Here is a 16,022-nt window from a genome sequence, read left to right as displayed (position 1 = left end):
GTATCTTGCATGTAATTAATGCTTTGGACAGACCATATTCCTTACAGAGAAGCATTGGGGGAGCTTTCGTTGTAATGTGAGGAAGAGCCTTTTTATAATGGATCATAGAACAGTTGATATCCATATCAGAGAAAGTAAACTGTAAAAGTAAGAAAGTAACTTACTTTTGATCAGTGGCAGCTGTTTATTAACATGTGGTACTTATAAGACTGTATCCTTAATTTTCTGTAGCTTCCTAGCTAATGTTCAGTTGATCTAGCTGTATCATGCAATTGTTTTGTGTATGTAAACATAGGTGCACCTCTGTGTTTTTACATTAATAAAAACCCATTTTGTACTTTGGGATGTACACAGGAAAGTGTTTCAGTGCCATAAAATACAAGCAATTAATAATCTGAGTTTTGTGGCATCTGGCTTTCAGCAAGTGTTTTTCAGACTATTGCACAGGTAAATGGCTATGAGATTCAAGGAGGTCTAATGTAACCTTGATAAAACACCACTAGCTCAGTGGGTTGTTGCTATAGGGCAGGGGTGCCCAAACTTTTTTCAAAGAGGGCCAGATTTGATGAAGTGAACATGCGTGAGGGCCGACCATTTTGCCTGACATTCTTTGAACCATTAAAATTAAATGCAAATTAACTATTTTATGCAAAGTTTATTGCAAACGGCATACTTTTCATTTCGTCACATGGATGACAAATCTAAACAGGTGTTAAATCACTCTGCCTTTCATCTGAAGGCCAGATGAAAAAAAAAATCGAGGAAGCTGAAATATATGTCAGGAACATTGTAAAGTACATTACATATTATTGGTAAAAAGGTTGTCTGTCAACTTTTAAGTTCAAAAAATATGAACAGGAACATAACACCAAGTATACATGTTGTGTCCAAATATATTTATAACTGATTTAGACCAACTGACATTAACTGAGATTTTACAATGTATTCATCTCAATACATATGGATTCGTTGGGGGCCATAAAAGATAGATATTGCCAAATTACCTGTGGGGCCGTATTAAACCGGAACACGGGCCGCAATTGGCCCGCGGGCCGGACTTTGGACATGCCTGCTATAGGGCATTGATGGAGTGGGTATGAGGAAAGACCAACCCTATAACACTGAGCTGTTTGAAGGACTTTTTGGGCAGCACTAATGGAGTTAGACCTGTGGGTAGGGTACACAAATATGTCCACTATGGCTGCCTGATGAAGGAAGAAAAAATACTTTTGAGTTGCAAAAGAATACATAAATACAAAACTACAAAACACCCATGTGAGGTAAGTAATGAGGTTTCAGCAGTGTTACTGGATCCTTCTGTAGTTTTGGGAGTTCCAAGAGAGCCATATATATGCACTTAATTAGATTCCTGGTCCTCTGGTCCATATTTCTAGGAATATGGATTTAAGAGGTTGGAGTTAATATAGGCTGCAAAACAAGTCTTCAGATTGCTAGTACAGCCAGTCACAGCTTGGTAAAAATACCTCCAGTTTGGCACATGACTTGGTGAACATTCTATTCTCAGCTGCTTGTTTATCATAAATGTATGCTGTACAGTAATTTCTCAAAGTACTGTATTAATGTCACTTTAAGAACATTGATTCCCTTTCAAAGGAGTTGAAAGAAAACATCAGGTACCTAACTTAGCAGCTTTTCCCAGTAACATGTTAGGGGCAGCCTTATGGGCTGCTAATCACAAACAAAATGGGGTCAGGCCTTCATGAGCCTCTGGATGGAACGCTTTCAAGGAAAATCCAGGGTGCTGCGGGGAAGTGGTTTGTGGTTTAGTAGGGTGATAGTTTTCCTCTGAGTCAGTACTTAAGTAATTCATTAGCACAGCACTGTGCTGCCAGAGGTGCTGTTTTTTGAGGTGAGACTTAAACTGCACAAAATTGACCTCTTTTTAGGGAACCAAATTTTTCCTGTCTAAATTCACACTCCATTTGAACATTACTGGTCGCTGTTTATGAACTTTTGTGTATTAGTGTGTTAAACAGCTGCCACATTCCACCAACAAATGTAGCTGTAGCTTATTAGGGGACAAAGTGACTGTAGTTACACTGTGTGAATTTTGACTTCTATGGATTAATTAGGGAATCCAGAATAGCTTGGCAATACAGTCCTTTCAGATTTGTTTTTCAGTTGATAGAGCAAAATAGACCTCCACACTATAGCAGAGCTCCATTCTTTTCATGTGTATTTTAAAAGAGTTTATGTAGCATTAGAGGTACTGGGAGTTATGAATGCACTCTAGTCCAGAGTGTCTCGTAAAGAAGGGAAGATTATCCCTAGTTTGTGGGGGCAGGGAGTTAGATGTTCTGTTGACTGTGTGCTCTTCAAATCATGCAAGACTATGATTTGGGTTATATACAAAGCAGAGGAGCAGATGTTCTTGTGAGGCCATTCTGTAATGTTTGACTGTTGTAGGACCAAACTTGGTTTGAGTGCTTATCTCAATGCAGCATGCCAAGCATTTGTCACCTTCTGTTTGGATATAGAGCTCTGATAGAGAACGAACACCAGACACAATACATGAATAAATTACTGCAAAAGAAATCTTCTCCCTATAATGACCTAATCCAGAGCTAATGGTAGACATGAAGTCCCCAGGGATCTTGATGTGAAAGATTGGCTAAAGATCCAGGGCTTGGTATGCAGATAGCAGCTGTGTTCCCCGGCATGGTGGCGCTCTTCACAGCAAAGGTAAAATTCCATTTTCTATGGAGAGTGTTTCTTGTTACTAGTCTTGTTTCCACAGGAATTCAGTTCCCCAAACCTCATGTCCTGCTGCCCCAAATAAGAGGAACTACTCTGGCCTTGCTTTTGCTAAAAAATACTTAGTATCATGCATGCAGAGTTTATTACGCTATTGGAAAAAGAGCCCAGCACAACTTACTGTGAGGATGGGAAGAAAGAAAAAGATCTGCACATGACAGTCTTGATCAGGGTGGGCAAAATCAGGCCTGCTGAACATCCTGGTCCAGCCTGCCAGAATATCCTGGGCTACCAATGACCTACAGCTCATTGGGATCCTAGGGGAGGCTTCCTGGCTATTGTGGCCCCACAAGATGCTCAAAGCGGCTGCCTGCTGGGGCCAGTGTGTGCATCTCTGCATGGTGCATGCTCCGTGGAGGGGAGAGATGTCTACATTCTGTCCCTACCCCCAGTACAATGCTTGCAGTTCTCGTGGGTAGGAAACTGGCCCAGGCAGCTCCCATTGATCAAGCTTACAGGCGTGTGCAGCATATGGAGACCTGCTTCGATGCTTCTCCTCTTCCCCCCTCCCCCAAGGGGCGCACCACACAGAGCAGACAAACATGCTGGCTCCAGCTGCCACCCACTCTGAGTGGCTTGTGGAGCCATGGCAGTCAGGGAGCTTGCCCAAGGGTGCTGCTGGCCAGGAGCTGCCTAAGGAAAGCACCTCTCAACTAGAAACTACACTTGGCACCTTAATCCCCTGCTCCAGATCACAACCCAGACCCTCTGCACCACCCTCCTACACCCAAGGTCAGAATTCTCTTTTCCCAGATTCTGCACCCCAGTCACCTACCCCAGCTCTCCATCCCCTCCTTCACCCAAACATCCTGATAGACCCTACAGTCCCTCCTGTACTCCAGTCTCCTACCCTGAGCTTCCTCCTATACCCAACTTCCATCCCAGAACCTGCACCCCCTCCATTAATATTCTAAAGTGTGGTCACTCACCACTTTACAAATTCTTGTAGTGGCCCCTCTCCCAAGACCCCCCCCCCCCCCCCCCCCCCCCCCCAAGACTAGGTGATCACAATGACCCCTTCTGGCACTACTGGCACTTCACTGCCTGAACTTGGATCAAATATTGTGATGATGGTGGAGTGTCATTCTATCAAGAGTCCTTTATAACAAGACTATACATTCAGAGAATGCACATAGCAGCCCAGTTATGTTTGTATTAAGAGAGCTAAGGCTACTGATTGAACCCCTCTGGTTCAGGATGCTGTGGTCCAGACGGACCCCAGATGTTGCTGGACCAGAGAGTTCCAGTGGCTGTCTGCTGAGAGTTTGGCAGCTCCTGGGAGCCAACAGCAGAGCCCAGCTAGCAGCCCCTGGTGGTTGGGACTAGGGATGTTAAATTGCAGGTAATTGACTAATCGAATGGCTATTTGACTAGTTGATAGGGCGTCTCTGCATTTGAAGTGTAGAAACAGCCCTAGGGAGTCCCTAGCTGACCCTGGGCTCCACATGGCACTGCTGCTTTGAAATGCCGGGAGTCAAGCTGGGCTCCCATGGCGCTGTTTCAAAGAGGCAGCGTCACATCAGTGCTACTGCTTTGAAGTACCCTCTTCCTTCCCCTATCTTTGCTGCCTCTTTCTGATAGCCGCAGCAAAGGGCAGGGGGGAGGTGATGGGGAAGAGAGGCAGGAGAGAGTGACTAGTTGACAAGCTTGTCGACTATCCAATAACCAAATGCTTATCAGATAGTTGACTAGTCCTTCACATCCCTAGTCGGGAGTGGGGCAGGCAGCTAGAAGAGCCAGCTGGGGGGCCAGCACTCGCAGGAGACCCCTGACTTCACCTGGTCTGGCAAACACCCTTGTTTAGGTTCTGAGGGTGCCAGACCAGGGAGGTCCAACCTGTACTATTAATGTTCCCTCACACTTGGAGAAAAATGGTGTCTGCATGCAAAGGACAGTAGCTCACACCAATCCAGCTTTTAACGGTTTAACAGATTTTATTTCCATGCTTCAGATTTTTACCTTTTTTCCTTCCCATTAGTATTTTCCTTTTTGGGAAGTTATTTTGAATTTTATCTGAAAAATTACCTCGCTAACTATTCAGTATTATGTACCAATGGCATCTAATATCAAACAAGGATTTTTTATTTTTTTTAGAATAAAGGAAACAGAGCCCCAGATACTATTAACTTTTGTGTCTTTCAAAATTGTAGTAAAAAGAGGAGAAACAGATCTCTCCTCCTTCTCCTGGCCTCCTTCTGAATATAGCTGCATTTTCTGTTAGAAGAAATATTAACACTTGCAGTTTACTTCTGGCAAGCTTGTCAGTGTTATGGGTTTGTGGTTAAGAGCAGCTTTTCCTGAAAACAGTGGTCTTAAATTATCCATAGTCTGCTGAAATATGTTTTGAGAGCAAAATCTGCTTTTCCATGTTGCTAGTACAGGTTGAACTGCTCTAGTCCAGCACTTTCTGGTCTGGCAACATCTGTGATCCAGCAAGATATTAGTTAGCTGGAAGTCCACTCATCATGGATTTGGTCAAGTTTCCTACTGTCCTATAACGTTTGTTTACAACCAGTGGTCCTGGCTCTGTGTTCAGTGCTGTTGTTTAGCTCTAATTTACCCCCAAATGTCTTCTAAGAGCCCAGTAAGAAGTGGAAATGGTGGCAATGCTGCAATATTCACTTTCTATTCTTTAGCAAATGCTCTGGTTCAACACAGGTCAGGTCCAGAAAGTGACAGAGGGATTCCACCTGTACAGAAATAATGTTAATTAAAAAAAAAAAACCACAATCCTAATTTACCTCACTACTAACATTCTGCTGTCAGTGTGCTTCTTGCATTTTATTTATTTTAGGGAAGGAAAATCTATTGGTTAGCTTCATTTTCAGGTGGTCCTACATTGGCACACTTTTTGCAGCATTTATAAACTGCCAAACAGGTTCTACTTTATTAAAAATCTCACAATTTAAGAAATATTAAGCCACTTGACAGTGCTTTTCTACATTAGTCTAGAAGAGAAGCTCTACAAGTTATTTGCATATTAAGCAATTGCTGTACATTCATTTGCTACAGAAAAATAATAAATAATAAACAAATATAATAATAAATACTCCATTATTGCTTTATTTGACTTAAACATGCAATTTTTAAATTTAAGAAGTAAAAGCACGTTATTGTATTAGCATAATTTTAGACATATGCTTTTTGGTATGCCGTAGTCCATGCTACTAATTTCTCATTTTCGTATAGTCTTACTGAGGTACAAGATGTTTTCAGTGTTTTTTGTAAATTATAGTCTTTTAACTAAATTTAACACAATGCAGAATATTTCTAAAAACATGTCAGTTCATTAAATCCCTCAGAGTAAATTAGTCACCTCTTTGGTGTACTATCCTTTTTTTCCTTTAGACTTCACTTCTTAATGTTTTATAAGCTTTTCTGCTTTTTGACATAGTTTTTTGCATACATTCACCCCATCAGGTCACTCATTTATTGTAGACTTAAAGAAGTATTAACATCTTAATTACCAAGATTATCAGCAATTTGAATCACACTGGAGGAAAATAGAGTATTGTTGGTATAGCTGTAAAAGCTCAGGATGGGAAACTCTCACTGTGTCATTCTCTTTATATCTAGTAAAAAGACTGAGAAGTGTTATAAAAGGTACTTCAAAGCTCAGATTTGCACTATGGAAGGATTCCTCTGGTAAAAGCATTGTAGAAGATTCCGTAAAGCAGCTTCACAGGCCCTAGCGTGGAGGTCATGTTGGTTGGGGCTAAATGAATGCTAGGGTGGGGTGGCAACATGCAGTGCTGTGAAGATTTTAGTAAAAAAACAAACTGCCATAATGTAGGCAAGCTCCTAGGGCTTTGTAAGTTTAGATTAGGGCTTTAATACACTTTAGCCCATTCTTTCTCCTGTGCTTAGTCCTGTGCTCTGCATCATGCACAGAATCTCATATGAAATGTTTGAACAAGTTAGCCGTGTTCATGTTCAGAGCACTTTTGTATGGTAACTGAAGCATTATCCCTTTATTCCTTCAACTTGTTATATCTGCCATTGAGATGCTCAGCATCAGATATGCATTGTGTACTCCAATCACAACAGGTATCTTCATAATACTCCCTTCAGGTAAAAATCTGAATAAATAGCTAACTAAGCCTTGTGCCTTTAAGGATGTTGACAGATTTACAACATCCTATAGTACTCTGAACAAACTTTATGGAATGAAAAAACTATTGAATTGAGGCTTAATTGATATTTTTTGATTGAATTGATTTAAACTTAATACCTTTCGGTTTACAGTACATTACAATAAAAATGAAATTGTTTGTGCTGTAGTGTTGTATGTGCATACACTAGTTCAAACTGAATGCTCTACGAACAACTATAATAGACTTGGGTTTTGTCTGTTGCATATTTGTCATTAATCTTTTGTCACTCGGGTGTGAAAACACCCCAAACAACAAAAGTTTAACCACAAAAAGAGCCAACATAGACCCTTGTTGGGGGGAGAGCTTTTTCTGTGACAAAATAAAACCTTCTCCTGGAAGCAAAGAAGGCTCTAGCACTTCCCTTACACTGGTGTAGCTGCAGTGTTGTAAGGTGTGTAGTGTAGACATAGCTTCAGATGAAAGCCTGGAGTTTAATATATGGTGTTATACTTATCTCCAAGAACTGGAAGGGACCTTGAGAGGTCGAGTCCAGTCCCCTGCCCTCATGGCAGGACCAAGTACCATCCCTGACAGATTTGCCCCAGATGGCCACTAAATGGCCCCCTCAAGGATTGAATTCACAACCCTGGGTTTAGCAGGCCAATGCTCAAACCACTGAGCTATCCCTTCACTCCGACTAGAGGTCATCTTTCTGATTCAGCCGATGGCCAAGACGGTCCATGGTGGGACCCAGTCCTTACGGAAGGACTGAACCTACTGAAGTCTCATACACCTGTGTGTTTATCCTGTGCTGGAACTTTGATCTTGTAACCATGCTAAAAAAGCCAACCCCCTCTTAGGGTGGGTGTAGGGATGTTAAATTGCAGTTATTCAATTAGATGATTAGTGGATGGAATTTCAAGATACTACTCGATTAGTTGATAAGGAGGGCCCTTGCTACACCTCCCCCCTGCTGCTACTATGCCGTTTAAACATAGTAGGAGCCTGGTGCACAGTAGCCCGGCTCTTACTACATTTAAACTGCAGAGCTGCAGTGGGGTTAGGAGTCCCAGTTCACACTGCCCCCCGCAGCTAAACCCCACTGTGGCTCTTAAGTGCCTGGCTCTAGGATGCTGCAGCTCTGACCTGCCCCATGGAGATGTGGCTGGGGGGAGGGGAGGAGACTAGCTTTTAAGCTGACTCCCCCAGTACCAGCTCCTGCTTCACCCTCCCCTTTGCTGCCTCTGACGCAGAGGCCGCGGGGTGGGTGGGGGGGAATGAGTAGACGACTCTCTTGCTTACATCCCTGGTGAGGTGATGCATAGTAGGTGTATTAGCATGCTTGTAAGGTGCTTTTATTTTCAATAAATGTTTTTTCTGAGACATGTTTCCATTTCGGAATAAAGAGGTGTGCCTAGAAAGAACCGTGTGGTAACTTGCATCTGCAGCAATCTCTCCATTATCAGCCTATGAAAAGAAAGCAAGCAGATCCATTTAGTGTGGCAGACCATCTTTGTTGGGAAATACATAGCCAAGGCAGGGAACTGTGCAGCCTGGACATGTATTCTGGTCTGAAGGCCGTGAGATGCAGGTCTCTACCCAAAAGGCATCAGGTGGGGAGCTGGAAGCTTGAGAGTGAGGGCCCTTGCAGGATCAAAGGGGGGAAATTGCCAAATGGTGGACACCCTGTCTTCTTACTCTAGTGTGCCCTACCTTTTAGACGTACAGGTCAGGGAATTGCACACAAGAGCGTACCAGCTAAGCTCTGTTGTGAAGCTGCTACACATGGTTTGGGCCAATATTGTATTGTTAGCAACTTGATTACAGCAGCTAACCAGGAAACCAGTGAACTTTTCAGTGTCCACTGAGGCATCGGTTAGAATGTTTGGAACAAAGTATAAAATCACTGCTGATATTAAAAAGAAAAAAAATAATGAAGAGGACCTAAATTGATAAAGTGGTAAAAGAGGGTCAGTTAGAATAGTCTAAATTGCTGGATAAACTGTTCTTGAACATTTGAAAGGACCCATGTGTTTGGCTGTATTTATATTCATGAAAAAAGAATGTGGGCCCATTTACAGGTTGTGCAGGGAGGGACTATTTCCTGGAAAGCAGTGGCTCTGAAAAGGACTTGGCGGTCATGGTGAATAGCCCACTAAACATGAGCTCCCACTGTGATGATGTGACAGAGCTCGTGAGCTTTGGCTATGTAAATGGGCCTACTGAGTAGAAGTAGAGAGGTTGTGCCACGTGCTGTGTTAATAGCAAGACTGGCTGAGATAGTGTTCCGTCCTATTGTCAGCACTTCAAAAAGGATGTGGAAAAACTGGAAATTATCTACAGGAATAATTGATCCAGAAAAACTGCCTCAAAGACTTGACTCTCAAACTTGCACATATCCAATGAAAGGTTGAAGGTTGGCTTGATTGTCTATAAATGCCTGCGTAGGGAAAGGATCGGTTGAGAAGGGTCTGTTTTACTTCAGCAGACAAAGGCATAACAAGATCTGATGGCTGAAGCTAGGCACATTCATGCTAGAAATAAGGCACACATTTTAACCCTGATAATTAACCAGGGAACGTGACATCATCACTTTAAATCTTTCTCAAAGATGTATTGTAGCCCAATCAGAAGTATAGGTTCAATGCAAGAATTACTGATGGAAACTGAAGGCCTCGTATACAGCAGGTCAGGCCTTAAAAATATCTGTGAAAAGCATGTTCACTCTTTCAGCTTCTGTACTCTTCATGTTAACTGATGTAATTTATCTAAGAAGCATTATTATTTTTAATTTCTCATACTATCTGCTGATCACTCATAAGTTTTCCTCTTTATCCCTGCCCTTCTCCTTTGTCCAGCTTCTGATATTTCTTTGAGACTGAAGCTAGACATCTAGTTAAATCTCTCCTAAATAACATTTTATTTTTTTTCTCCTTGACTTCTGTGTTTCTGCACCCTCTTGCCATTGATATCTATTCTTTATCAGGCCAAAATGTAATCTTTGGTGGCCTTCCTTTGTAGCCAGTGTTTTGCCAAGATCTGTTTCTTCTTTACCACTAAAAATCTGCTCTTCCTCCCTTTGTGGCTGTCTAATATCTTGACAGGTAAAAGGAGATGCAACAAAGTTGGGCCGTCAATAGTACTTAGCAATGCTCTAGGAAAAGAGACTAATACAAGAGGCATATCTTTCCACAGTGGATATAGGTCCAGAATTTAAAGCGCACACTGCTTTCCAGCTTGCCTGCTGAGCTGTCTGATGGCTCTTTTTGGGGACTGTAGTCTGAACACGACTTCTCGAGACTGAATGATTTTGGAGCAGGATTTTCCCAGTTATTCAGCATTTCCACTGACATCTTGAGTCTTTGCTTCAACTTGTTGCTATATCAGACCTTTGGCCTTTCTTTGAGTCATGTGCATAGAACACAGCCTTAAACACAGTCGTGCCACATAACCCAACCAGCAAAGCCTGCAAATGTGCAGCGTAGACAGGATGGTCTGTAGATCAGTTTTCTCAAGGATCTATTACAGGTGATCCATTGGTCCCAAGTAATGACAAGGATTTTTCGAAGGTATCCATGATGGAAACTGTTCAGTCTCCACTCATGCTTGGAATGTCTGACCCAGTTTTCATAACTGCAGGGGAGGGTACGTGGGAGCAAGGCTGATTTAACAGACATGTTTGTGTTCAGGGTTAGAAAATGTGTAAGGTAATTTGGCCAGAGGCAACAACAGCATTGTTGATTCTTGCATCAAGTTCCCTATCAAGATTAAGTGAGCTAGTAAAATTGAGCTAAGATAGCAGACGCAATCCATGTTGTCCAGACCCTCTGATGCTGCTAGCAGGAATGGTATCTCTAAGATCTATTAAAAATTGGCTGTCCACAAAAGATGCTTTCCCTATTTAAGCAGTTCTGTGAGGGAAAGAATTGAAATGAAGCAGCATCATAGTGATATGAAGCAATGCTCCATCATAGCTCCCACTGACTTTGTCATCTCCTCTGTTCTTATGTGTGCCTTTGAAAACGATCTTGTGTATTAATTGTGATTCTGTGGTGGGTGGCAGCTTGTTTAGCATTGGATGTTTCCAACATAGAAGACATGTCACCCAGCTTACTATTCGGGATCTGCTTGTCACAGATGAACATTTTGGGCTGCATAGTGTATTGCCATTAGAATATTTTTTTTCACTGAAACGTATCCTATCAAGGCAAAGCTGCTCAATTTTCTTATGGACATTTCTGTAACCTGTGTACTTAACTGAAATTCGAAGAAATGAGAGGTATGTTTTGAAACAGCTGTGCATTAATATCGTGCACACTTAGTTCTTATCTAGCAGCAGCTATTTGACGTTTGAGTCTTGATAGTTTTGATTCATAGAAAACGTCATTACTTTGCTTTATTATTGCAAAACCTAAGTGATGCTGTGTACTGTTCATGTGTGGTTGGGCTGGTTAAAAATAGGTTTTAACAGGATTGACAGCACAGTAGATACTGCTGGGTTATCTAGATGATTGTAATTAGTATTTGAGTAGGGTTTGTGTACTCAGGCTTTCCTATTTAAGGAGGAATACCTGGTCATACATGCTGTTGCACAGAATTTGAAAAGTATTTAATAAAATGGAAAGCGTGGAAATTGTTTAAAGACTATCTATGGACAGAGCTTTGGTTTTTATGCTCTTCACACTAAAAATTTTAACTTTTATATTTTAAATTTACAATTGTGATTTTGGTGGATAGCTTTACTTTTTAAATACCATGCTTGAACTTGTACTCAACACTTTTTGAATTTTATTCCTGAAGGATTCAGTAGTTGGTTACCTACCAATTAAGGTAATTCAAATGCAAATTTAGGGAAACAGCTACTTACTGTTTTCATATGAAACAGTGTTCACCATGTAATGTGTACACAAATCAGGATATGTCAATGGACTACTTGGAGCTTATTTTTAATAACTGCTTTGTGTTTCAGGTAACACAAGAGGAAGGCCAGCAGCTAGCACGACAGCTTAAAGTAAAATATATGGAAGCCTCAGCAAAAATGCGATTGAATGTAGACCAAGCCTTTCATGAACTTGTCAGAGTTATAAGGTACGTCACTTGTGCTCTGAGGGAACATAAAGAATGCGTGAACTTTAATAACAAAGTGTTGTCTTGGAGAGAGAATGCAATGCGGGATAACCAGGGCAAATTCTGTTTGCACATCTCTACCTCAAATGTTAACTGACTGTCTGCTGACCATGTGGCAAATGTGTGTGTTAGATGTGAATATTTGCATCTGTTTCAGCCATGGGGATTTGATAGAATCTTTTCCCTTAAACCTTCAAGATTTCTGGTGCCTAGGTATTGAACATAGTCCATGAAATCTGCTGAAGCTTCAGTGAATATAGCTGGCATTCAGCAGTTGAATACTGGCTTGGTGTAAAAGGCATGATACTCCTTTTATTATCCCCCTTAAGGGACCTTATGTAGATCAATCAAAAGAAAGCAGGCTAGAACCTTGTTACTAAGCTCTCAGCCTAGGCTAGCAGGCTGCTTGGTTTAGCGCACAGCCCCCAAAACACTACAGGCACAGCAGGCAAGCAGAAAACAAACTAGACGGACCAAGAATTGGTCCTCTGTCACAATGAAAACTGCATTGTGTAAAACTCCCATTTGCTGCTCCTGTCTGGCAGGTGAATCCCATAATGTTAGGCCCTCTTTAACCCACAAGAAAGCCAAAAAGATACTTCCCAGAAATTGGGTGTACATTTATCCAAGTTCCAATCTCGTGTACCAAAAATACTGTTTAATCAATGACAAAACTCAATGCCTCCTGGAAGTAAATGCATGTAAAATATTTTCCTTTTTCTCCCAGTCAGAAGGCTGAAAGGATAGTCAAATTAGATAAGCCTTGAACAGAGTCTGTTAGACCAAAATGAGGTGCTTTGAGCACACTTTTGCTTCCACTTTGTAGATTTTCAAATCTTCTTTTCCTGCAGACATACTCTTCCTGGTTTATTGATCATTGGTTATCCAGGTAGCATAAACACTGTTTTTTGTGTTTGTAATCTGGTCTATAGTGTGGTCATAGGGCCAGAGATGACAACTATATTTTCAAGAGTTGGCAAAGATTATGCTTTTTTTGGCTAGAGGCAGAGGAGTAAGACAGAGCTTTCTTTCATCCTCTACCTCATGGATTTGACTTTTATTCAGAACTATAATTCAGACTTGATTTTTAATTTAAATGGTACTCGAAAACAAACATGTCTTTCATTCTCCAAAGAGGATGAGTTATGCTCTCACTTGGATGCTGAGTAACTTCAGAGTAGTATCTTGGAACTCTACTTGTTGCCTGTATTCATTCATTTAAATTGCATCAGAACAACTACTGTCTCATGGAATTTCCTTTTTAGTTAAGGGGAAGCCCAGGTGTTTTGATTCAAATACTTGATGTAGTTTCTAGAACCAGGCAGGAATGATGATGGTTAATTAACCATTGATACTGAGATTCCCTAAATCCTATTCTTCCCAGGGGTTATAAGCAATAATATTGAGACACACAACATCTTAGATTTATTCTAAAAAATGGCTACTTAAGGTTATGTAAGCTATTATCATTGAGGTACAGATACAGGCCCATTGTCCAGTATTTGGTTACAGGCACAATACCTTTTTTACCTTTGTGCAAGCCCATGAGGGTAGCAGTCTGTTACCTGGAAAACTTGCTAGGTCTGACATGAACTGATGTATGCCTATTAAGTATTCACCAGTAGTGTTTGTGGTATGTCTGGACAGGGACTCTTTATGTTTGTAAGGTAGCTAGCTCACAGTCTCTAGGTGCTGCTTCAATACAAATAAAAATCATGGAACGTGTCTAGTTGACCCAGGTAATGGTAGTTGAGACCAGTTTTGCTAGAGCAAGAGTATCATAAATACAGTTTCTAAAATGGAGGATTTGAGTTAAACTTATAGATGACCTGAACTTTCTTTTTTACATTTTTTTTTAAAGAAAATTTCAAGAACAAGAGTGCCCTCCTTCACCAGAACCAACACGGAAAGAAAAAGACAAGAAAGGCTGTCATTGTGTCATTGTCTAAGAATCCCATGAATCAAGCTATCAACTGCCAGATTAATTTTTCTTTCCACCATTTTGCATCACTTTGGGTATGTCTAGCCTTTTGTGCCATGTCCTATAAATGGTCACCAAAATAGCCTTAGTCTAAGAAGCTGGCTGAATATAGTCCTAGAAGACCACTCAGTCATCTCAGGGCAAACTTCAAAGCAAAACACTAAGGCTGCTTCTTTAAAATCACAGTTCCTATTTTTCTCCCTTTAAGAGCTCGAACCTTGTGGAATTTTATTCATAAAGGAGATGAAACAAAACCTTAGAGGACAAGGTGTTCAAATGAAGCATAAAAGTTGTCTTACTTTAATTTATTTTCACTTCTGACATTTCATTAGCTACTATTACGAGGGAGACCTTTAATCAAAGTGTATTTAATAATAGTATTGGCTTTCTGCCCTTCAGCTAAATTAGATTTCAGAGTTCAGCTAGCCTTAAGAAACCAACACTGAATTTCATTGTCAGCAAAAAATGTTTCAGCTTTTGTTTATGCTGCAGCTTCTTTTCCAGTGGCCAAAAGTCTACTTCTTGTATTTATTTTATGTATCCAGAAGAGCTACAGGATGATTATTATTACTGCTATTATAATGTGGCCAAATACCTGGGCTCATTCTGGACTAGCCATTTCACTTTTACAAAATTTCACATCATTGTTAGGGAAAAAAATTAATGTGTCTTCCTTTGACGTATTTCTGGGTAAGGGATTCAAGAAAACTAAAATGTAGCTGTTTTTGTTTCATGTAATATAAAAAGATGGATTTGATCTTTCCAATGTCAGAGATGATTAAATGTTTTTGCTATATACTTTTATACATTATTTTCTTATCAAACTAGTTAACAAGTATTTTTATATGTTTGTAAGCAAATATGCTTTCACAGCATAACTTGTGTATATGTAAAGATGAATATTTAATTCTCACGGTTCACATTTAACTGACAAAATAATACAGGATATGCTGAACTGTAGTGGAACTTCTCCTTATTGTCCTGGTTATACCCAGCAATGGCCAATCATGTGCCTGCCCAACTTACCTCTAGAGAGTAACGTTTGGCATGCTTTCAAGTAATGTTCAGTGTCCCTTATGAAAGACTGACTATTATGTGAACTATATTAAACTGTAAGGCTTTTAAATGACTGTTTAGTTTAACTGTGGGTGGCTTTTGAAAATTTTGAGTTCTGTGGATTGTGTTTAAACAATTCAAGAGTATGTTCCCTAATTCTGAAATACGCAGTGGTATTGCACAGTTGTCACCTTAATTGAATGTGTCCAACAGTTCTATGAAGTGTGGTTATTAAGCATACCTTTGTACAACTTCAGGTGCTAGAATTAAAGATGATCTAACCATTACCAAGAGGTGAGCACATTGCACCTTTGTTTCTTTTAACAACTGACGCTCTTGTTGGGAAGAAGGGTTAACAATAACTGGAAGGGGAGATAATAAGTTTGCCTGTATTGTCCTTACATATGTTCAGCCTGACAGGAGCTTGACATTTGATCCACAGTGATATTCTATGAATTGACTTAAAAGCAACTAAGTAGAAATGGCTTCCTGATTCAACTTATGCTGTGACCAGTGGCTGACATTAGAGAAATATGGAATGGTAGTTCCCAAAATAAACCATTCAAAATCAATGTCTTGTTCTTGGCTATGTTTTGATATGGTAATTGTTGATTGCTCTGCAAATAAAGGGAAAAAAAACTAGTTATCTTGAAGACAACTAGATTCTGTCTAACAAGCCAAGTTGATACTAGGAGTGACCCTGGGAGACTCATAGTAGAAGAAATAAGTTGCTTTAGGAAACTTGGGTTTTCTCATTGACATTGCATACATCCCATGGCTATTTTTCTGAGAAACAACTTCATGTTTTACAGACATCTAAAATGCTATCAGCTGGCAATGGGTCATTATTTCAGTAACATCTAGAATTTTTGAAATAAAGGTCCTATGGAATGATTGGCAGTTTTTCCATTCTCAGTCGAAAATTGATAGCCTTTTTTTTTTTTTTTTTTTTTTTTTTTGGGCTTAAGTCTTAGAGTCCTTTCTTTTTT

The 16,022-nt window shown here is 40.4% G+C and overlaps 1 protein-coding gene across 1 annotated transcript in view; it reads left to right on the top strand.

Annotated features, from left to right (window-relative positions):
• The window catches only part of RRAS2 (RAS related 2), a 99,490-nt gene extending 83,885 nt beyond the window's left edge, over nucleotides 1–15,605 (top strand). The window contains exons 5-6 of the mRNA XM_075928015.1: nucleotides 11,839–11,957; nucleotides 13,858–15,605. Of these exons, the coding sequence (XP_075784130.1) occupies nucleotides 11,839–11,957; nucleotides 13,858–13,945 (207 nt within the window). The 3' untranslated portion in view covers nucleotides 13,946–15,605. The remainder of the gene's footprint in view (nucleotides 1–11,838; nucleotides 11,958–13,857) is intronic.
• Nucleotides 15,606–16,022: the final 417 nt, after the last annotated feature.

This window comes from Pelodiscus sinensis, chromosome 4, assembly GCF_049634645.1.
Source record: "Pelodiscus sinensis isolate JC-2024 chromosome 4, ASM4963464v1, whole genome shotgun sequence".
Lineage (NCBI taxonomy): Eukaryota > Metazoa > Chordata > Testudines > Trionychidae > Pelodiscus > Pelodiscus sinensis.
The sequence above is the reverse complement of the archived record's forward strand: the minus strand, read 5'-3'. Positions and strand labels throughout refer to the sequence as shown.